The sequence below is a fragment of the Rissa tridactyla genome, chromosome 2 (assembly GCF_028500815.1).
Source record: "Rissa tridactyla isolate bRisTri1 chromosome 2, bRisTri1.patW.cur.20221130, whole genome shotgun sequence".
Taxonomy (NCBI): Eukaryota; Metazoa; Chordata; class Aves; order Charadriiformes; family Laridae; genus Rissa; species Rissa tridactyla.
In genome coordinates, this window is record NC_071467.1 from 167,458,817 (window position 1) to 167,479,994 (window position 21,178).

At 48.4% G+C, this 21,178-nt stretch overlaps 1 protein-coding gene across 8 annotated transcripts in view; it reads right to left on the bottom strand.

The window, feature by feature from the left end:
• MAP4 (microtubule associated protein 4) overlaps positions 1–21,178 on the bottom strand; it is a 171,670-nt gene that overhangs the window by 63,249 nt on the left and 87,243 nt on the right. For all 8 annotated transcript variants that reach the window (XM_054190133.1, XM_054190136.1, XM_054190135.1 and 5 more), the window contains one exon: positions 2,984–3,115. In XM_054190133.1, the coding sequence (XP_054046108.1) occupies positions 2,984–3,115 (132 nt within the window). The remainder of the gene's footprint in view (positions 1–2,983; positions 3,116–21,178) is intronic.

Here is a 21,178-nt window from a genome sequence, read left to right on the forward strand (position 1 = left end):
CAGATGAGGGACATTTCTCATGACTGTCTCACGCGTCGCGTTCCTCAGGAGCTGAAGAGCTCTCTGTTCCCAAAACGCCCGTCACACGCTGACTTTCAGACACCACACAGACTTCTTCTGGTTAAGCGCAATTAAAAGGGGTTCAGCTGAGGCTGTTATTCATTTTTAGGTCAGGCATGCTCTCTGCGGGGCTGACCGCCAAACTGCTAATGTCCACGTGCCCGTGGTGCTCCAAGATGTCAAGACCAGGTGAGCTGCATGAATTCCTTCATAAATCTAACAGAGTATTTCAGACGCCAAGACAATCATAGACTCACAGAATGGTTTGGGTTGGAAGGGACTTTAAAGACCATCTCGTTCCAAACCCCCTGCCCTGGGCAGGGACACCTCCCACCAGCCCAGGTTGCTCCAAGCCCCATCCAACCTGGCCTTGAACCCCTCCAGGGAAGGGGCAGCCACAGCTTCTCTGGGCAACCTGGGTCAGGGGCTCACCCCCCTCACAGCCAACAATTTCTGCCTCACATCTCATCTCAGTCTCCCCTCTGTCAGTGGAAAACCCTTCCCCCTCGTCCCATGGCTCCCCTCCCTGCTCCAGAGTCCCTCCCCAGCTTTCCTGGAGCCCCTTGAGGGACTGGAAGGGGCTGGAAGGTCTCCCTGGAGTCTCCTCTTCTCCAGGCTGAGAATGTCTTCATTCATAGTGAATTGTAGAAAATTTTAATTTCAATCTGTTTAAAACTCCGTTACTCAGACTAAATAACTGCCTTTTTTCCAATTAAAAAAAAACAACCACAAAACAAACCTCACAAAAAAGCATCGTGGCTGAAACCAATTAAAAAACTGAAAGCTGCTGGTGATCCCCCCTCGTTGTCCAGCAGCGAGATGACGTGACAAAAACGGGCGACCCAGACTGAGCCCCATCTCTGCTCCAGAGGGAGAAGCGGAGGGAGGTAACGGCTGAGCTTTTGTCTCCCATCTCCAAAGACCCTCCGCAGGCTGGGAGCGGGTCTGCGCCCTGCTCCGGTTTCAGCAGGCGGGTAAAGGATGAGCTGTATGGATGGGATACGGCCCGTTCAGGAAACGATCGGTTCTTGCATTAAACGAGCCCAGAAAATAATTCCCTACTTGCTCAAAATTTGCAGCTTGTTCAGAATACTAGGAAGCCAGACAAACGTTAAGAATCCAAAAGTATTACTTCTAGACAGCTGGAAGTAAGGTGGACAAAATACGTCTGAAAGTTTCTTTTCAGCTGGCTTCCAGAGACGCTCACATCCTCCGCCGTTCAGAGAGACGTAGCTCCAGTCTGCCGACGATGGTGTAATAATAAAAGCGTATTACTGCAGATCATTTAAACAATGATTCTTCCTGTTTGGGTATTTACCTGCAGTTACTCTAATAAACCATGGGTACGCTTGTGATTAAGGGCCTTGCAGCACTTTTAAAGCTTGCAAGGGACTAGCTGATGTTTTGATTTTTATTCGCTGTGCATCACAATAACACTTTTAAAACAAGTCTTTTTCTTATAGGTAGTGTGTGAAATAATAAAAAATAAAAATAAAAATACATAAGTAAGTTGTTTTGCTCCTAACTGTTACTTTCACAGGGTCAGGTCCTCCCACTGCCAGATCACAGAACCACAGAATGGTTCTGGTTAGAAGAGACCTTGAAGCTCAGCCAGTTCCAGCCCCCTGCCATGCAGCGTTTGTAACACGTAACAGCAAAGTCCAGAGCAGACTCCAACACGCTCTTTCAGCTGCTCTCAGAAATGGCAGAATATTCCAGCCGCTGAACCGAGCTGGCATTTCCCATGTTTCTCACCAAGGAAGGAGGAATTACAGCAACGCTGGGTGGGAGACCTGTCACACCATTGACTGGAGAATTCTCTCCTTGGGAGGAAAATCATCCCACTGTTTTCCAAAGAGCGTGCGTAAAAATATTTAATAAACCAGTCGCCTTTTATGAGCCTGTTGTTCACATTTTCCCCCCTTCTGCTGACATGTTGCTAAAGCTCGTCTATCCGCTCTGATCCCTCGGCTCACTTATGGGAATGGACTAATCTCTAAGCAGAATCTCTTGTTTACGCAGCTCCGGGAAGGGCAGCATGGAAGAATACCGGCAGCCTGAAGCATACGTGGTACCTGAGGCACGTACAGGTCAAGATACTCTAAAGACATGAAACCGAAGGAAACGTGGGTTTGTGCAATAGACGACCCACAGATTGACACTATTCGGGCCCAAAGAATACCGGGTGGTGGGCTAGGTGTGTAAATTGCTCCTAATCAACAAGTTTGTCATCTGGCTATCGAGCATAACCCCATCAACACCCCGTTCTTCCCTCTAACAAAGCAACGGGACGGGAAAACCCAACAACTGTGTTTGAGAAACCAGCAGCTCTTTTGTTCCAGTTGTTCCATGAATCATTTCTTACCTTTGTAACAATATATTGACTTCTTCACAGAACCTCTTAGTAAACGTGAGATTCAGACAGCAAGAAAATAATTTAGTAAGCAGGTCTACAGTGCTCAAAAACGTCTAAAAAGAAGTTTCATCCTGTTGCAGGGAGTACCTTTCCCAGGTTTATTGCCTCTGATGATCCGGGCAGCACACACATCTCTCAAACCCTGAAGAGCGAGCAAGTAACTTCTCATAAGCTTTCTCAAAAAATGAGAGAAAACTGGGTGAAAGCTGTCGGGTGAAAGGGTTATCCTTTTGCAGGTGCAAAGTTACACAAGGTTCATCTAATTTTCAAGCGAGTCAGCGGCTGCGCAGGCCGCCTCGGGAACAGAGCGACCCGCATTGCGGCCGCAGCTACGTGACGGCTGGAACAGGCACATCCGAGCGCCAGGGAAGCCCCGCTTTCCGCTCTCAACAATTTTGGCCACAGGGAGGCAGAGAATAAAACCATCCTCAGGCTTAGAGGCCAGGAATCTACCACATAACTGATAAAATAACCCATCCCACAGTTTTCGGAGTAGCCCACTCCTACCAGTCATCTCCATGGGTTTGAACACGGGCTGCGATTCAAAGCACAGGTCTCTGTCGTCCACCGTCCAGGTATCATTGCGATCCAGAAAGTCTTTGTAGGACAGCTTTTCATCCATGATTTCTCCTGGGAACACTGAAATCAGAGGAGAAAACGACACAGTCAAAAAGCGAAACGTTAAGCTAAAACATTTAAAATACATTATTGCATGATATGACATTCAGAGGCCAATAGATTACATCAACTGTTAGCCAAAACAGAGACGGTGAATATTCATTTTTTACTGTTTTGATCCAACTCCTCAAACATAAGAAACAGAATAATGGGAATTTTTGCGTCTTGACACACACGTAAGATCCAGAGCGGACACACACGGCAGAGCCCTGTGCTGTTCTTCAAGTGTTGGACAATTCACGCCAGCTTCTCACGCTCACCTTTAGGGAGATTCTTCATTACCATAAGGGCCGGAACAACCCCAAGACCCCAAACTTGCGAGTTTGAGCAAAGCTTTCACGTCTGGCCATACGGAAATGCCGAACACAAGTTGCTCGTCAGGTCACAGCGGGGAAGGAGGGGAAACAAAGCCCCTTCCTCTCCTGCCCATTGACTTGCATACGCCAAATCCCACCGTATTAACAAAAACGTTAGTGCCACCACAGACACACAGTACCCGTTGGATGGGTTTGCTCTCTATTTTACTAGGAAGACAAACTCCAAATCATTTAATTGAATAACTTTTCCCTGAATGCCGCAAAGGCCTTTATTTGTATATCTTAATATTTCACACTTAAGCCTAATCTTCCCCAGCGTACGGTAAAGACGGTTCTCTGAACACAGCAACACATCCAAGCCTGATGGTTTATAACCGTCCAAGGAAAACGTTGATCCTTCTTTGCTGGCCCCTGTCAAAAACCACTCCACTGAGACCAACAGCCTTCAGCAATTCGAGATGTTATAGAGTCAAGTATTCTATTACCGAAGCCTTGGTAGGCACCTTTCACAACCTAAAAATGCAGGGAAACATAGACTACATAAAACTATTTCAATGAGATTTGTCACAAGGAATACTAAAAAGCTGCAGATCAGCCTTTTCCTGAAGTCCTTACAAGCAGGTGGAAGATGTTTAGAAACCAAAGCAAAGTGTGAACAGAAACACCCTCCCGCAGCAGCACTAAGACACGCCATGGGCTCTCCTCTTCCTCACCTTCCATCCTTGTTGTGTTTGGGTTTTTGAATTTACATCTCCATTTTGCTCCAGCCTATTCTCTTCTCCCAGTATAGCACCTTGGGATGAACTAGTGGGTAAGCAAGAGCCTGTAGAATCACAGAATCGTTGAGGTCGGAAGGGACCTTTCAGACCACCAAGTCCAACCGTTAGCCCAGCACTGCCAAGGCCACCACTACCCCACATCCCTCAGCACCGTGTCTGCCCGGCTTTTAAATCCCCCCAGGGATGGCGACTCCACCACTGCCCTGGGCAGCCTCTTCCAATGCTTGACAGCCCTTTCCAGGAAGAAATATTTCCTCATATCCATCCTAAACCTCCCCTGGCGCAACTTGAGGCCGTTTCCTCTTGTCCTATGGCCTGTTCCTTGGGAGAAGAGACCGACCCCCCCGGGCTACCCCCTCCTTTCAGGGAGCTGCAGAGAGCAAGAAGGTCTCCTCTCAGCCCCCTTTTCTCCAGGCTGAACACCCCCAGCTCCCTCAGCCGCTCCTCACAAGACTCCTGCTCCAGACCCCTCACCAGCTCTGTTGCCCTTCTCCGGACTCGCTCCAGCCCCTCCGTGTCTTTCTTGGCATGAGGGGCCCAAAACTGGACGCGGCCCTCGAGGTGGGTCCTCACCAGTGCCCAGGACAGGGGGACCATCACTGCCCCACTCCTGCTGGCCACGCTATGGCTGACACAGGCCAGGGTGCTGGTGGCCTTCTTGTCCACTCGGGCACACTTCTGGCTCATATTCAGCCGCTGTCAACCAACACCCCCAGGTCCTTTTTCGCTGGGCAGCTCTCCAGCTACCCTGCCCCCAGCCTGGAGCGTCCATGGGGTTGGGGTGACCCAAGAGCAGGACCCAGCACTCGGCTGTATTGAAGCTCTGCCTGTGGCTGACGCACAAAACACGGACAATGGCCCCATCCGCATCAACGTCGCCTTCAGCAATTTGATTTCACCTCCATCCGGGGAGGCTGGGATTTAGAGGCCCCCAAGCACTGCCGGCCTCTCGGGGAGAGTGACCCACCCCCAGATATCAGGGGGGAGCTTTGGCCGTGAAAGGAACCGCAGGTGCATGTCCACTGACCGCTATTTTTAACACTTCAACTTTAAATCACTTCAACAGAGAAAGAAAAGCAGCAGCGAGTGGTAACGGCCAGGATGGGAAAAAGCACTAAAGCATTAAGTTCTCCGTGTAAATAAGAGCTGTATCGATGCAAACAGCACACGAAAGCTAGCTATAAATGAGCTGGCACCGACGAGGTTTGAGTTACGCTTAAAATTAACACACAAAAAAATCCTGAACTTCAGCTGTGCCAATGCTGGCTACGCCACTGCAGCTCCCTCGGAGTCCCATCCCTCGCTGTGAAAAGCTCGGTCGTTTCAGCTTTCAAAGGCATTTCCATTTCCAGATCCTGTACTTGTACAAAAGAAACAAAACCATACGTCCTAAAGTTTTCAAGTATCACCAGTGCAGGGGAAAGGCTCAAAACAAATACCCAGACTCACGACTTCTAGGATTAATTTTCATTTTAAGACCTGAATTTGTCAACTCTTCTACTGACATTACAGTTTCAAACCGGTTCCCAGTTTCTTCTGGAAAAAAACACAAAATATTTTACACAAACTCCTTCTCTCACCCCTAATGCAATGTGCCCACACATCTCTTTATGCTTTTAGTATTTTTACCTTCACTTAGGCTAACGACACTGCTGGCAAGACTGGAGCTCAGGAAAGGAAACTGATAGTGTGCCTCAAAAGGTATCCCCGATAAATGACCCTTAATTCAGTGTAAAACTGCACTTAATAAAAGCAAAGCCAGTGTTAACACGGAGAAGGAATAGAGCGGAAAAAATAATTAAAACCACAACGCTGGTACACAAAAGCAACGACCGCTGCCTCTTCTCGGAGGCCGAGGTACGAGCCCGTCGCAAACAGAGCAAGGCGGAACAAAGATTGGTCGTAATAACTCTAATAAAAGAGTTTGTAATAATTCTCATTAAAAAAGTGATTCTAATAAAAAAAAGTGACTGAGCAAGAGGAAGACAAAAGAGGGCTTTTTTGGTGGTTTTTTTTTTTTTTGTTTCACCAAATTATGAACCTCTGCCAGTACTAATCAATCAGTGGTTACACCAATTTGATGGGAGATTTTGTTTTTTCCAAAAACAGGAGGCAATGCAATAAAGTCAGAAGCGTGTCAGACTCTGAGCGTGGTACCTAAATACAACTTCTCATAATTAAACTCTGGAGCTCCATGTCCCGCTCCCTGGGCTCTGAAACTTTGCGAGGTCAGAGGCGTTTGACGACCTACGGATTCCTGGGGATTCCTATTTTGGGTGATTAACGGCAACACACTTTAGCAGGGACTTCGCAGATAATCCCCAGGAAAGGCAGGAGAATTAATGAGCTTTAACTCCCCTGGAGGCGTCCCGTGAGCCGCGGCGTGGCAGGCGGGACAAGGGACCAGGCGAGCGGTTCTCTACCAAAATTCAGAGGGAGGCAGAGACGGTGTCACCAGGTTTGAGCGTCACCTGAACGGGGACATCCCAGGTGTCCTCCACTGCCAAGGGGGCTGAGAAACATGCCGTGCTGTGGATGCAGCGATCAAAAAGGAACTGGATCTTCAAAGGGAAACGAGACAGACTTTTCAACAAGACCACTCATGGCACCAGCCTTTCAACTCTGGTGTCCGACAAGAAACAACCCAACAAGTAACGCGCTGGAAACGTGCTTTTTCCGTCCCCCACCCCCCGAAATTCAAAACATAGGGAATGCTGCCTACCAGCCGCAGGTTGGGTACGACACACCACAAAAATGGGCAACGACTACGGGAAGCAACGGTATGGTCTAACAGAAGTTCACGATGGTAGAAGAGTTCCTATTCAGATTCTGACCCAACTAAACAGAAATAAAATGCATTTATTTCTTACCCTTATATGCACTCCAAGGGCCAGAGAATGGGAATTCAACATGTAACTCTAGCAAACACAAGATCTTCTGCTGCTTCGCTTCTGGGTAAACACCGCCAAAAGCAAGCACCGAAGAACTGCTTTTGAATAAACCTAATTTCTGACCGTCAGCGCAGTTATTCCTACCTCTTGTGCTACGCCCCTGCAGATGCTGCGAGCATCCTAAAGCCGTGCCGATTTGGCAAGCGGACGCTGCTTTCCTGCCAGTGGCTTTTAGCCATTATTCTGCTGAATGCCTCCATTTGCCATGGTTGACTTCAGCCAGGAGGAGACAGGAGCTTCCCAAGGCCGAGCTTTATGCCAGCTCCGGCCCCTCCGTGGCCAGCCCGAGGTGTGATGGTGGCCCGCAGCATGCAGGAGAGGTGGCACCTGAAGGCAACAACCCCCCGGCATCCAGGAGAAAAACCAGCGTAAGGCAACGCCGGCTGATCATGGAGGCCGGGGGTAGCCCAAAGGCCCACAATTTAAGCAGGAAATATTTTATTAAGACAGACACCGATCGTTTAGATTTGCAAGGGATTTTGAGGAGAAAATGTCATCACATGTATCAGGAGATGTTATTATTTACGATTATTCGTGGCGCAGAATGGCAAGGGATTTAATTATATTCTGTTGTGAATTCTTCCGGGCAGGAACCTGTCATTCATTGTCTATAAAACTCCCATTAAAAGCAAAAAATCAGACGACCGCAAGTGTCCTTGTCAAGGGTGAGGAAGAGGCCTGGGAGCAGTTAAGAAAATTTGACGTGAACTTTCTCAAAGATGACTTCAACCGATTTTTGGGCTGGACCCACGCTAAGGTGGTCAACTGTAGGGCGCACCGATTGAGCTCCAAATATTTAACTAAATCTGTTAGTACTAGACCACAAATACACATTAGACCACAAATGCGCATTGGCCTGTTGCTATTGTTAACACACCTCATGGGGAAAGAATGTAAAATCAGGATCATAACAGGTAAATCAGAAGTAAAACCTCTGCTTTCATTATTTTTTTTTAGCAGGCAGGTTGTGTTCGTGCCGTTAAAGAGGAGAGAAACCTCCCTCAACCACACACCTTGCTGGGAAAGGAACGAGCAGGCCAAGGCAGCAGGCAAAAAGGAGTGTATAGGGAATAATTAGAATCCCAGACTGGTTCGGGTGGGAAGGGACCTTAAAGGCCACCCAGTGCCACCCCCTGCCCTGGGCAGGGACACCTCCCACCAGCCCAGGTTGCTCCAAGCCCCGTCCAACCTGGCCTTGAACCCCTCCAGGGATGGGGCAGCCACAGCTTCTCTGGGCAACCTGGGCCAGGGGCTCACCACCCTCAGCGTAAAACATTTCTTCCTTCTATCAAGTCTAAATCTCCCCTCTTTCAGTTTGAAGCCATCACCCTTCGTCCTGTCACAACGGGCCCCTACACGTGGCACCAGATGAAATCAAACTCCTGGAACAGCTCACCAGAACTATACCGGCGTTTGCAAACTCTTACTTCTAACAAAAGCCCCAAAAGCCAGATGAAAGATGATTCAAAAGCAGATGTGAATTGCCTCTGCCAAATCCCTAGAAATATAAACCGAAGACTTACGTATTTTTCATGCGACATTTTCATAACAGATGCTAATTAAAAAAAACCCAAAATGACACCACTATTTATACAGCTGTAAAGTGGACCCTTCCAGCTTATTATTATTCCACCCCATCCCAGTGTTCAGTCTCTCCTTACTCAAGCTCGGTGGAACACAAGAAATGGGATCTCAGAAACAGGGTCCCAAAGACTGTAGAAAATAAGATTTTTCAGCTCCAAACCCAGTTGTGCAGACCCTCCTAACACACACAGTCTGCACGTGGTCTACAAATAAAAGACATAAAACCAAACAGAAATGACGAGCCAAACCCTCACGACGATCAACCCTGAAAGTGCCTATTAATACGGATCAGCAGCAGGTAACGGACTCAACACAAAATGTAAGTTTGACAGATCCCACAAACCTGTAAAGTAATTTTAGCAAGCATTAAAAGCTCGCTGATGGTTGAAAATCCGGTTACAACTGTTGATAATATAAACCAATGTAGGATTACAGCTTAGAGTCTTCCTTAAAGAAAAGAAATAGCATTAACAACATACTTACAAAGCAAACTTGCTTCAGAAAGTAAAAATATAGATCCCATGCAAGTAGCGCCTTCCCTGAACCGGTCCCACGGCAGGTTGTGGAGAAAGAGCACAAAACGTTCAGTGGGGCTGCTGACGGCGTTGGTTTGTTTGTTTGATCATCTGCTCTGCAAAGATCAGCATGGTCACGTAAGCCAATTCAGGAGCTAATCCACACAACCCAGAACTTCTGGCACCCTACGACACCCACGCTCCCAACGCGGGCAGCCCGATGTGCTCACACCTCCGGAGGGAAAGAAGGAAATCTGTACCCACCAACACGCAGGACATCCCACCGAACTTCCAGCAAGGAGCACTCCCAGGAGAGGATTACCGTGATAAAGCCTTTTCGCGGCAGGAGATGCTAATCTCGAGAGGTCTCTGGCCAGATCTCTAGCTAGAGGTTAAGTATCTTCAAAATTAATGAGTCTGCAGCCATGAGATGCCCCTGCCAGCGCCACGCGAACAGAAAAAGAGAAGCTTAAGAGCTTCATTCCTAGAGCTGATCTCAAAGCTAATTTGCCCAGATCACGGCCTTGGTTCGGCATCTTAAATGGATGCCAAGATCGCCGCGCTGAAATCACCCCGAGACCAACAGAAGCAGCCGTGCCCCGGAATAAATTCTCTGCAGTCTCAAAGGCAACAAAGTCCCCCACCACCACCTCTGCAGGGTACGGCGAACAACCACCTCTAAAAGGAACTTTAAGAAGCGTTGTTAGAAGGCAGGGGGTTTGGCAACATGCACATTTTTATGTTCTCCATGAGATTTTGAACGCTGAGCTCCCAGCATATGGATTCATGAGATACTTGCTGGCACGTCCTCGTCCTCTCTGATTTTTTTAAGCACGCACACAGAGGTGGCTACCACCAATATGCTACACCAGCGGGGTTAGAGAGGATGGGAGGATGCCTGGAGCATCAGGTAAACCCCCCCCACCAGGCAGCCAAGACATTCCACGTTCTCCTTCCCAAGACGTTCCGGGCTCTCCTTCCCTCGCTCAGGACACTGATGGATTCCTTCGGGTACAGAATGCAGAAGTCTCACCTTCGAGGTCCCACAGTGCCCCTTCCGAGGACGCTCAGCCCTCCTTCTCCGCCTGCTGGCTTCAGAGTAAACGGGAAGTACCCCGCAGGAACAGCTTCTCAATATTTTATTATCGGTTTTGTTATTTTGTAAAATAGAATATTCTCTAGGTCAGTTCAGAGGGAAGGGTCTTAAAAATCACGGTAAGTGAGTATTACAGATGAGCTTCACCACCACCCAAAATCTAAGGGATAAACATAGACAAACAACTACGTGGCAAAGGATGCGGACCAGCCTACCAAAGGAAGTTTGTGCATTTTTATCCAAGAGGAAAAGAGCTCAAGATTAAAAGAAGTTTTTGCATTTAATCAATACAAAAAGCACCAAGCTGGCAGCCTCGATGGACAGGAATTTATCCAGACCAGAGCCACCAAACTGGTTCCTTTCTGCCCAGTGACTTCCCTCTCGGCAAACTGAAATACAGGCAACTCCATTTAAATTTTTTTTTTTTTTTTTTTAAATAAAAATCTGAGGGAACTTGAACGCGGGACAGGTTGCCCAGAGAGGTTGTGGAGTCTCTTTGGGAGAGAAAAAGACTCCTGGCCTTGCAGAAAAAAAGGCTGAACTACCAGGAGCTCAAACCGAGTCCGGCTGAGATGACTCTAAATACTTTAATTTGCTGCAATGAGAAGGAAATTAAAGTCCACCATTGAGTTAGGTGGGAAAAAGAAGATCAGGAATATATTACAGGTCCTCTAGAAACCGCAGGGCATTTCAGGCAGTGCTGACAATTCCAGACACTTTTTATTGCTTTCCTTCTGAAATTCCATGCTGTTACGTAATCCGGAATGCTAAAAAAGCTCAGTGCCGACAACTGTCAGAACCGATATCTCCTAACGGAAAAGACGCAGCGTCAGTAACTTTAAAGTTCAACGCAAGGTTCACATTTTGCCTTTTTAAAAAAAGAAAAAAAAGGGCAAGAAAAAAAAATAATGCATTTGTTAGAGTTTATTGTGTGGGATTTTATCCTTACTTATTCTTCCTAAAGAGACGCTCCTTCAGCTGTGATTGCTTCATAATAAATTGAGAGCAAGAACCAAAGATGGAGAGAAAGCTCACCTCCCACCCTCGGCTCTAATCGTTCTACGAGGGATGTTTGTTCTCAAGCTCCTGCATCCCGCTGGAAATGTCAGATGCTCGGAAGTGAGTAATCTGTTCTCCCATCTCAGATGTTATTGGAGAAGGCTCGCGAATTGCCCACAACGCTCCGCACTGCGATGCAGGACAGCTTCCACCAGAATCTCTCCTTGGACTCCTCCATCTAGAATTGTGCTCGACAGACTCTACGGTTTTTAATAACGAAGGCACTTGAAGTCCTATTTTTAACCAAAAGGCTCTCTAAAGGCTTATTTCCACAGCGTTGTCATAGGCACACACAAACAAAATAGCTCTATCAAGGAGACTTCTCCCTCCAGTGTTCCTCCGGGCAGGTACCTGTTTGGTGAATGAAGAGGACACCTGTGTTTTCTGCAGGAAGACGAGGATTCCGGGAATACTCCCCGTGCTACCAGGCGTTTTAAAACCAGACACTTGAAACATGGTTAAATATTTTTACTTTTTGCTGCTCTTGGGCTTTTTGTTGCGTTTTTCTTAACTAATATTTTGGAGAGCCAAGTGATACAACTAAGACGGCTTTACTGTTTCACTTGGGTTTCCTTCCTAAAGTCGAGGGCCTCCTGCATATCCTTGGTAGTGAATATTTTAATGCAAAGCCATGCAAAAAAGCCACAAACCTGTTCAACAGGCCCAACACAAGACACTGACAATAGAAAAGAACATCTCTACGTAGAGAAACCCCAAAGCTGTAACGCCAAGGTTGAGTCAGCTAAATCCCTCCCCCATTCCCTGGCCTTGGATCCAGCCTCGTAATTGCAGAGAAGAATGTACAAAAAAGTATCTGAATATCTTGACCAGGCAGCCTTGCCTAAAATTTATGAAGTTAAAATAAGCAAAAACGACACACTGGAGGGATGGGATGCCATCCAGAGGGACCTGGACAGGCTGGAGAAGTGGGTCCATGTGAACCTCATGAGGTCCAGCAAGGCCAAGTGCAGGGTCCTGCACCTGAGTCAGGGCAACCCCCGGTCCCAGCACAGGCTGGGGATGGAGGGATGGAGAGCAGCCCTGAGAGAAGGGCTCGGGGGTGCTGCAGGGGGGCAAAAGCTGGCCATGGGCCGGCAACGTGTGCTGGCAGCCCAGAAACCCCCCGCAGCCTGGGCTGCATCCCCAGCAGCGTGGGCAGCAGGGCGAGGGGGGGATTCTGCCCCTCTGCTCCGCTCTGGGGAGACCCCCCTGCAGTGCTGCCTCCAGCGCTGGGGCCTCAGCACAGGAGAGACACGGAGCTGTTGGAGCGGGGCCAGAGGAGGCCCCGGAGATGCTGGGAGGGCTGGAGCCCCTCTGCTGTGGGGACAGGCTGAGAGAGCTGGGGGGGTTCAGCCTGGAGAAGAGAAGGCTCCGGGGAGACCTTGGAGCCCCTTCCAGTCCCTCAAGGGGCTCCAGGAAAGCTGGGGAGGGACTCTGGAGCAGGGAGGGGAGCCATGGGACGAGGGGGAAGGGTTTTCCACTGACAGAGGGGAGACTGAGATGAGATATTGGGCAGAAATTGTTGGCTGTGAGGGGGGTGAGCCCCTGGCCCAGGTTGCCCAGAGAAGCTGTGGCTGCCCCATCCCTGGAGGGGTTCAAGGGCAGGTTGGACGGGGCTTGGAGCAACCTGGGCTGGTGGGACGTGTCCCTGCCCAGGGCAGGGGGGTGGAACTCGATGATCCTTAAGGCCCCTTCCAAATCTAACTATGATTCTATGAAAATTCTGAGGCAAAAGACCCACAGTGTGGGAACCGCTGGCTCCCTTACGGTGGGCCTGTCCATAACCCACTTTGCTGGCACCAGAGAAGAGCCCAAGAGATGTGAGGAACAGGTGGTAGAGTCTCACCCTCCATGCTGCCAGCCTGGCCACAGCTCCTGAGCATGGAGACCTCACACTCGTGAGTACACAGGTCTGCGTGTTGTGAGTGATGAGAGAACAATCGCAAGTGAAAAAAGTTTTGTTTAAAATAAGTATCACCTGCCTTTCTATAAAATCTCTAGTGCTTGAACGTCCTACAAAGGCCTCCTGACTTCCAGAGCAACCTGGAAGCCACCGGAGCAGCGTGGTGCTACGATGCTAAACAAGAAGGAAGTCCCAAAGAGATCTGTGGTGGACTGAAGCCCCTCCGTGCTCCCAAGCAGGGAGCGCATCCCTTGTGCTGTCACCACGAGGCAGTGACACTGCAGTTTGCAGCAGCGAGCTGTGACCCAGAGCGCTGTCATCCCTCGTTCCAAGCAGAAAAAAAACTATTTCCCCTGAAAGGGCTGTTACCAAATTTAAACCACTTTATACTGATTCAGGGAATGTTCCAGTTCAAACACGATGATAACTTCTTCCAGCGGGGCAGGGGCAGAGGCTGGAGCAGCATCTCAGACACGGCACTGGCACATTTTGAGACGACTGACTGTGCTCCAGGTTAATCCAGGGTCAAGTAACTGCGCAGCTCTTCAGAGCAGGAGCCTCCGAGAGAAGAGCAGAAGCAGCAGCAAGGAACCAGCAGAAGGATTCCTTCAGCAAAGGGCAGTGCTGAGCTTAACGCTCAAGCCTTTCAAACAGGGATACGCAAAGGCGTGACCTGCCACCCCTGGGGGGTGCGAGGGCTTTGGTTCGAAGACAGGTTTAGGAGTCCTTTTCCTCCAGGGCAATGGAAGTGGTCTCCTGGAGAGGAACATGGGTGTCCCCTCGACCTCTGGGGATGTGGGTGGGGAAGGATGAGAAAACATTACCCAAGACACACACCAGACCCGAGACGTGCAACCCAGGAGTTTAAAAAATGAGCAGGATCTACAGCGTCGCGCATGAACAGCCGGTAACCTGCGAGCCCCGACCCTGGGACATGCGCTGCAAGGTACCTCTCGGGGACGTGGTGACTCCGTAGAGCCGAGGACAGGACCGGAGGTTTGCTCAGCAGCAGGAGGCCCTGGGAGGGCCTGCAGCCCAGCCAAGATGATGGGTCGGTCCCCTGGGACACGTTATAGGGAACGCTGGGCTGCAGCCTGGCTGGAGGCCGACAGCTAAAGAGGGTTCAGGACACCAGACACACAGAAAAGCAGCAAAAGCACGAGCTCCTGCCATTCTGCGAGTAGGACAGTGCCCCCCGCCCCAAAGAAATCCGAGATCCAGAGAGGGGATTTAAAAAGAAATAGCTGAGGTATAAAAAGCCAGTAAAATTCTTAAAGAAAATATCCCCTACGTATCATCTGATGATGATTTGGTAACTCGTGTTGAGGGGCTCCAACCTTCCCTAAGCTTTATCCTTCTGCACTGAGACCAGATCACTTTTACCCAAACTGTCGTGAAAACTAAGCCTGCAAATTTCTCTTCAGCTAGACACCAAGTCCTTCTTCATCTTTAAGATGCTAAGATTTCTTCTTATCCCATGCCCATTCCAGACTGACTAACCAATTACTGTTCTCTTCGTGATAAACATTTTATACTTGAGATGTCTTTTCCTGGGTCGGTTAAACATCAGACACTCCCCATGTCCCCAGACTGTCTTCCGTTTGCCTGCTCGACCGACACCGGGCAGAGCCACCCAGCCAAGTCGTCATCAAAAGCAATTGGAGCAGAAGAACAGCCTCTACCTCCTCGCACCCAACGCTCCCACCAGGCCACGGCCGCTGCTTTTCTGCGCTGAGCCGCCTCTCGGGTGTGATGGTACAACGCTCAAGTTTTCTCCTGACAACCTCCAAGTGCTTTTCTGCTGAATTCTTTCCTCAAATGTAATCAGGGACAGAGAAGAAAACAAAAAAAGAAATGAGAGCACTTACAGCCCCTATTGAACGATCACAATATCCAAGCGTATGCTTTTGAAAGTCAATATGTACAAACAGAAACAGGTACAAGAACAAGGTCCATACGCCACCATGTGAAGCGTCCAGCCAGCTCCTTGGAAGTGATCCACTAAGAAGTACTTCTCAAGAGCTATTTCTCCAGCCGAGGAGGGCACAAAACCAACTGTCTCTTCTCAAAACTTTTAACAAGCAAATTAGGAAAGCGGGGTCATGTTAAAGCAACGTCCTTACTCATTCCTCCCACCTTTACCTCCACCTCATCTGCTCCCTTGGCCAAACAAAAGCAGCTTGGAAGACTTCCCAGGGTGCAGCGCGCCCCGTTTATTACCCTGCTATTGTCTACCTCGTTGTTTCATCACTCGTTCTACTGTCTTTTCATTAATTTAAATTAGGTTGCAAGTTAGTAATGGCTGACACCTCTAACCCAGGTGCGGTGCTTGCCCTCTCCGTCACCTGGGACCTTCCGCTCCCCTCCCCAGAGTCCCAACCAGCTGCCGACGGCTCGGAGCCAGATCCTGCTTCGCGCGTGTAGGGGCCTGTGCTACGCCCCTGATAAACGGCATTACTTATCAAATCAAATAATAAAACACTAAAGGAGACAAGGGTCTGAATATTGCAGCCTCTTTCGCATCGTTTTCTCCCCCATCTCTGTTTCATAGTTTTCTTCCAACCTTCTCTTACGCCTAATAAATTAGAAAGCTCCTTTTTGACTCATGTACTTCAGGAGCTGTAAAACATTATGTACCTTCATCTCTGTAGTTGTTAAATCTCTCGAGCTGTAAGTCCTAGCTTCCGTTTTTATTAATTTCCTCCTTTTTTCCAGACCCTTTAAAGAACTCCTGACACGGCCACGTTAGTAACAGTCTACGAATGTCGTGCCTACAGATACGAATCGTTCGCCTTCGTTAGTTTTTCAGCACTTCATCTTCCCAACAGATGTAACTCATGAGATCCCGGACTGCCAAGAGGAATTTAATTTTACTATCCTTTTCTCCCTGCCGCTCATACCTTTACCTGCCTAAAAATAGCCAATTCTATCATATTTCCTTGCTTTCCACCTTATCTTCACCTTATCTTCATTCAGCTCTCGGAAGGAAAAACACGCAGCAGAGACAGCGCCAGGCCACTCACTAACCCTTCTCCTCGTCAAAAAAATCCAAACAATTTCTTTCAGATATTTCTAGATCGTAAGCCAACACTTATCCCCCAAAACCAGACGCCCGGAGCCGTTAGTGAGGAAGCCACTCAGAGGACTAAGAATGTTTTATAAATATGCACGGAGCCCGGGAACTCCGAAAAAAATTTAATAGAATTCTGCTTCACATTCAACCACCCGGTATCAGTAATTCCAGCCCCAGAACCGCCAGCGTTCGATTGCTGCTTAGATTCAAAACGCTTCGTTTCTTTTGACCTACATATTTTGGCACCTTCTCTCTTTCCCCGCCTGCTTCACACGAGATGCAGAGGAACCGTTCAGAAGTGACAACATATATTGTCACTCTTGAAACATATAAATACATAAATATATGTATAGACACAGAGATAGATATATATATATATAACTCGATATCTATTCTACTGCTTCCCGAATCCCATCTGTGGGTGCGCGTACACAGAAGTCCCCATCTGCTTGTTCTGCAGAACAAGATAGCGATAATGGAAATAAGCGCTTAAAATAGAAAATTTCCCTTCAGCATTACAGTCATGTTTGTTTAACGCCGAGATTAGAGCCCGTTTCGCAGCCCATGTTCACACACATCGCCGTGACCTACTTTCCGCTTTGCAAAAATAAAAATTAAAAAAAAAAAAAAAATCCCACGGCAAAAGCGGGGAGCTCACACGAGGAATCAGCAGCAGCCAAGAGAAAGCTATCTGCCACGTTTCTAAATTAGTTTTATGGCCATTAATTCCAGCTCGTGTCAAACTAATGACACGAGGGACATCAAAGCATGAAGCCATTTACATGATACTAGAAGAATCTACAATTCTATCACTATTTATTCAGGAAGCTTCTGCTTAGAGAATGAGAAAAATGACACGCCGTCTCTGCTCTTTTGAAATCATTCTAATTTACAGCCTTGTAAGGAGGCAGCCAGTTTTCTAGGAATTTTTTGGAATTCCTCGCTAAGGAGGTTTCGGTGTTCTGCGGTGCTAAATAAATCTTGTCAATACTGTTTTCTCTTGGTAAAACTAACGGATAAAATACCTTTATTCATGCGGACAAGACACTGGAGACTGAGCACAACCACCCGAGGGACACAGTTTCCCTGGAAGCAAAGGCTTCCGGAGCTGGGATTTGCACAGGAGCTCCCACCTGCGCACCGCAGACCCAACACGTAAAGAAAAAAAAATAAATTATTACTCAGATCTCTGGTCTAATGTTGAATTGTCTCACCTAGATGTATTTGACAGAGTCGGGCACACGGCTAAAGCAGAACCGCTAATGCTCCCGCTTGGGTGACAGTAAGTAGAGCGGACGTTTCCAGGGTTGTCAGAAGACTTTCATGACCCGCGAAGCTCCAGCCGCATGGAGAACCGCAGTGCCTGCACTGCAGGGCATTGCCGCAGCCGGGGCGGACGAGTCTGCTGGTTTGTTTTTGTTTTAGGAAAAAAAAAAAAATTAAAAAAAATAATAATACGACAGCACAAAGAAAGTCTGACCTTGAACCACAGCTGGGCGAGCGCATGGCACCACGTCTACAGAAGCTTGTCTGCAGAGGTGCCACGCGTGTCTGCGGGCACCCACAGCCACCACGCCTGGAGCACCCAGTGGAACGCACGTTAAGGGTTGTAAAAAAGCGGGGTGTCCAGTTAGGCAGAAGGTTACTCCCGAGTGTATAAATGGGGGAAAAAAACCCTTTAAAGACCTTATTGTGGCCTTCCAGTACCTAAAGGGGGCCTCCAGAGAGAGGGGGAGGGACTCTCTATGAGGGAAAGTAGCGACAGGACGAGGGGGAAGGGTTTTACGCCGCAAGACGGGAGACTGAGATGAGATGTGAGGCAGAAATTGTTGGCTGTGAGGGGGGTGAGCCCCTGGCCCAGGTTGCCCAGAGAAGCTGTGGCTGCCCCATCCCTGGAGGGGTTCAAGGGCAGGTTGGACGGGGCTTGGAGCAACCTGGGCTGGTGGGAGGTGTCCCTGCCCAGGGCAGGGGGTGGCACTGGATGGGCTTTAAGGTCCCTTCCCACCCAAACCGGTCTGTCATTCTAAATCCCCCTGAGAGTTTTTTTGGAGGCATGGCTTGAAATGCAATATTTGAATTAACCACCACGTTCAAAGACGCGCATTGAGACGCGTTGCTCTGGCTAGCTGTGCTCGCGTCGCTGAGGGTTAGTGCCGAAACGCTCTGCCGAAGCAACCTTAGCAGGACTGCAGGTAGCACCGAGACAGAAGAGCAGCGCGAGTCTCAGCGACGACAGCATCAGTGGGACCCGGTGCCGTCTCTGCATCATTTCAGCTGCAGTCAGGGACAGGCAGAGCTCATTCAACGGAGGAAATACTGCAGCAGCCCTTCTGAAAATGTGAATTAACCTGCCAACTAGGAGGATGAGTTCCAAGAAATGAAAACTGTCAGAATGCAGAAAGGGGTAAAAGAATCAGTGTAATGGGAAGTCTCTTGGTAAGCGGCTTCTTTCCCTCATACCCTTTGGCTTTTCCCGAAATCATAACAGACCTTTTAGTTACAAATCTGCTATAGATCTCTCAGTATGTTCAGATTTTAAATTTTATCAAATACTCTATCCTGCAGAATTAAATCTCATGAGACTCACGGTCTTTCTCACAGCATTTTTACAGTAATACGCAGCGAACCCAGGCAAATTGTCCAGATGTAAAGAAGGAAGGTACCACATGCTCCTACAACCTTCAATTAACCGTAATCCTGAAGAGCAAACAGCGATTCCAATATTCCTGCAATTACTCCTTCAACAAGCAGGACCGCCTCTGGAGGCCGGCTTCTGCTAAATCACTTCAACGGAACAGCCTAAAGCATAAGAGGTGCAACCACTGATGTGACCCCGAAGACCAGCTCTTCTATAACCAACACAAACCCCACAACTGGTACCTGAAACCAACCATCAGCTGACACGTATCTTTCTTTTTAACTGAAGCTCTGGCCAGGGAAAATGAGTCACAGAATGGTGGGGGTGGGAAGGGACCTCTGGAGATCATCTGTCCAACCCCCTGCCAGAGCAGGGTCACCCACAGCAGGTGGCACAGGAACGCGTCCAGGCGGGGTTGGGATGTCTCCAGAGATGGAGACTCCCCCACCTCTCTGGGCAGCCTGTGCCAGGGCTCTGCCACCCTCAGGGGAAAGAAGTTCCTCCTCGTGTTGAGGTGGGACTTCCCATGGTCAAGTTTGTGCCCGTTACCCCTTGTCCTGTCCCCGGGCACCACTGAGAAGAGCCTGGCCCCATCCTCCTGACACCCCCCCTTTCAGTATTTATAAGTGTTGATAAGGTCCCCCCTCAGTCGTCTTTTTTCCAGCCTGAAGAGACCCAAATCCCTCAGCCTTTCCTTATCAGAGAGATGTTCCAGTCCCCTCACCATCTCGGTAGCCCTTTGCTGTCCCCTCTCCAGCAGTTCCCTGTCCTTCTTGATCCGGGGAGCCCAGAACTGGACCCAGTGCTCCAGGTGTGGTCTCACCAAGGCAGAGCAGAGGGGGAGGATGACCTCCCTTGATCTGCCGGCCACACTCTTCTTGATGTCCCCCAGGATGCCATTGACCTTTTTGGCCACAAGGGCCCATTGCTGGCTTGTGGGCATCCTGTTGTCCCCCAGGACTCCCAGGTCTCTTTCCACAGAGCTGCTCTCCAGCAGGTCACCCCCAACCTGTCCTGGTGCAGGGGGTTATTCCTCCCCAGGGGCAGCACCCGACACAACTCTTCCTCAACTCTCAGCTACTCAACTGGGCAACTCTAATTTGGATGTTTTAATGATTATTTGGTTCCCATTCACGTTAAATCTGCGACTACGGCTTTAGCAGAACGCAGTATTGCATTAAACTATATGAAACGTCAAGCAATATATTTATAAATGTAGATTTTTCTCTATTTTTTTTTAAAGCAGAGTCAGTCATTCTGGTTGTAAGATCAAGACACTGATCACTCCCTAAAACCTTGCAAAACTGTTTTCATGCGAGCGACATTTTGAAAGACAAGCTGTTTGCATCATCGAAAAACAGGACAGCGTTAACGTAAGAGATGTAACACAACAGATTTTCTAGACAAAGCGTGGAAGACTTGACTTAGCTGAAAGTAAAGTATTTTTATCTGTAGCCAGGGGAAATGTTAGAGAAACTGCAGACACAAGGAAATGACACAAAGGTAAATAAAGAATTGGCTAAGTGACAAGTGGCAAGGCAATGTCAAAAAGGGGAATTATCTTGCTGGAGGAACATAGCTAGAGTTTGAAGACCAAGAAACCGGCGTAAGTCAGGCTTAATGTTTTTATTTTGAATCTTAGAAGTTAGAAAGGGCTCTGAGGAAATGAAATTAAAAGATAAAGTCAGCAAATGGTGCTATGATGCCATCCAGGAAGAATTCAGTGATTTTGAATATCAGAATGGTCGACATGAGATGTTTGATGACATTATGAAATTCAAGGTCAGGCAAGGGACCAAAACAACGATTTAACGGGATTTATGCCATAAACAGGGTGTTCAAGAGAAGCATGGGCTGAGCTTAGTAATGAAATACAGACGGACTGAATCGTGCAACGCAGAGACAAGAGACCGCAGGAGCCCGACAGGCGAGGGACGCACAAACGCCTCGTAAGACAACAGCGAGATTTCTTCGGCAAAACAAGTCATGTCGCTCTAATCAGCGTCCCGGGAGAAAAAATAAAGAACGGTGGCTTGGGACTGGAAGATGGACAACGGTATTAAAACTTTCTTGGATATCATGAAGAAATTAAGAGTTCGAATGGTTTAG